The 1,425-nt window shown below is 36.8% G+C and overlaps 1 protein-coding gene across 1 annotated transcript; it reads right to left on the bottom strand.

Annotated features, from left to right (window-relative positions):
* Window positions 1-635: 635 nt before the first annotated feature.
* On the bottom strand, window positions 636-1,419 carry LOC109590305 (uncharacterized). Its single transcript, XM_020006224.1, has 2 exons — window positions 1,130-1,419; window positions 636-1,078 (listed from the first exon to the last, which is right to left on the bottom strand). Exons 1-2 carry the CDS (start codon window positions 1,209-1,211, stop codon window positions 636-638), a joined length of 525 nt encoding a protein of 174 aa, XP_019861783.1. The 5' UTR covers window positions 1,212-1,419.
* Window positions 1,420-1,425: the final 6 nt, after the last annotated feature.

The raw sequence follows: 1,425 nt of genomic DNA, 5'->3' as shown, positions 1-1,425 counted from the left end.
GGTTGCTTGTGTGCTGATTGTAAAATTAAGAAATAAAAAGAACCAAGTACCAGTAGGAGATAGAGATTTACAAAGACTCCACACTGATTCATATTCTCATCTTAGCACGTTTACAAGCTCCGAGTCCAAATTACTGTCCAGTTCTCCTCAACCAACAGGTGTTGTCCCCGACTCTCCTTGGAACACAATGACAATGATGACTCCTAATGATTCTTATGGACAAAGACCCCCACAGCCTCTTCCTAATGAAGGAGTTTCAGAATACGCAGAAATACCAAGCTACCATATGCCACCTCATAGTGATATCACTAATAATCCAACTTATACTCAAGTTGATCTAAATCAAGCTGAACCCGACAAAGCTAATGGTGAATATCCCCCTAGTGATAAAGAGAGAATGTCCCCTCCTCCAAGTGGACAGGTTGATAATCCTGCCTACGGTACAGCAGGTAACCCAGCTCCTTACATAAAACCAGTCAATAGATATGCTGAGAGTCCAATAGCTGACGAGCCTAGTGACGAATATATTTAACTAGTTTATGGCGTGTGTATGTGGTACGTCGATTGTTTTGTGAGTAAAAAATTAATTTCTTTTTTGTTTTATTTTTATAAAAATACATATTACAATTAATAAATTATTGAGGAGTCTCATTAACACGTGACAAAATATAACTGCAATAATTATTCAGGGCAAGATTGTCCAACCACATCTCTTTGGCATCTAAACCATCAACAGGTTTAAGATTTGATGTTAGCTTTTGCAACTTATTCTCAGCTAAAGAGCGAGATTCAACATCTAATGTCTCCATTAAAGATTTCAAAGCAACAGAGATGTGCATTAACAGTTGTGCTGGTTCAATGTAAGAGTTAGATCTGTCTTCCTCAAAAAGAAGTGAACTGACAGAGCTAGTAGGAATAGGGGTAGACTTAGGAGAGGGAGAAGAATCAAAATCCAAAGATGAGAGAGAGAGCAATAGTGAAAATGAGGTCGGAGGATCGTAAAGTGAAGCAATAAAGTTAATCAATGACTTGATACATAATTGCTGGCACATTATGAGCTTTGATGAATCACCATCACCTAAAAATAACAATAATGTAGCACTTTCTCTAATAATATTATTCTTATTACTTTTAATGATATTCTGCTGTACAGTGACTGTCATTGCTGATCTTACTTCAGCCTCAACATCATGCAACAATATAAAGACCATTCTCCAATACAGTACTGAAGAGGACTCTATATTGTGCAAAACTGTCCATTTCTGTCCTAACACTTTTGCTACTTCAATTCTGATATCAACAGGTGAACTATCATTGCAATAGCTACATAAACACTCCAACAATGTAGGAAGAGAATCACTAATACATGAATGCACCAAGTATTTCAATGCAGTATTGAACCAGCTAATAATGGAGACTTTAACG

Source organism: Amphimedon queenslandica, unplaced genomic scaffold (assembly GCF_000090795.2).
Source record: "Amphimedon queenslandica unplaced genomic scaffold, v1.1 AMPQUscaffold_10233, whole genome shotgun sequence".
NCBI classification, from domain to species: Eukaryota; Metazoa; Porifera; class Demospongiae; order Haplosclerida; family Niphatidae; genus Amphimedon; species Amphimedon queenslandica.
This window is presented reverse-complemented; position numbering and strand designations above follow the sequence as displayed.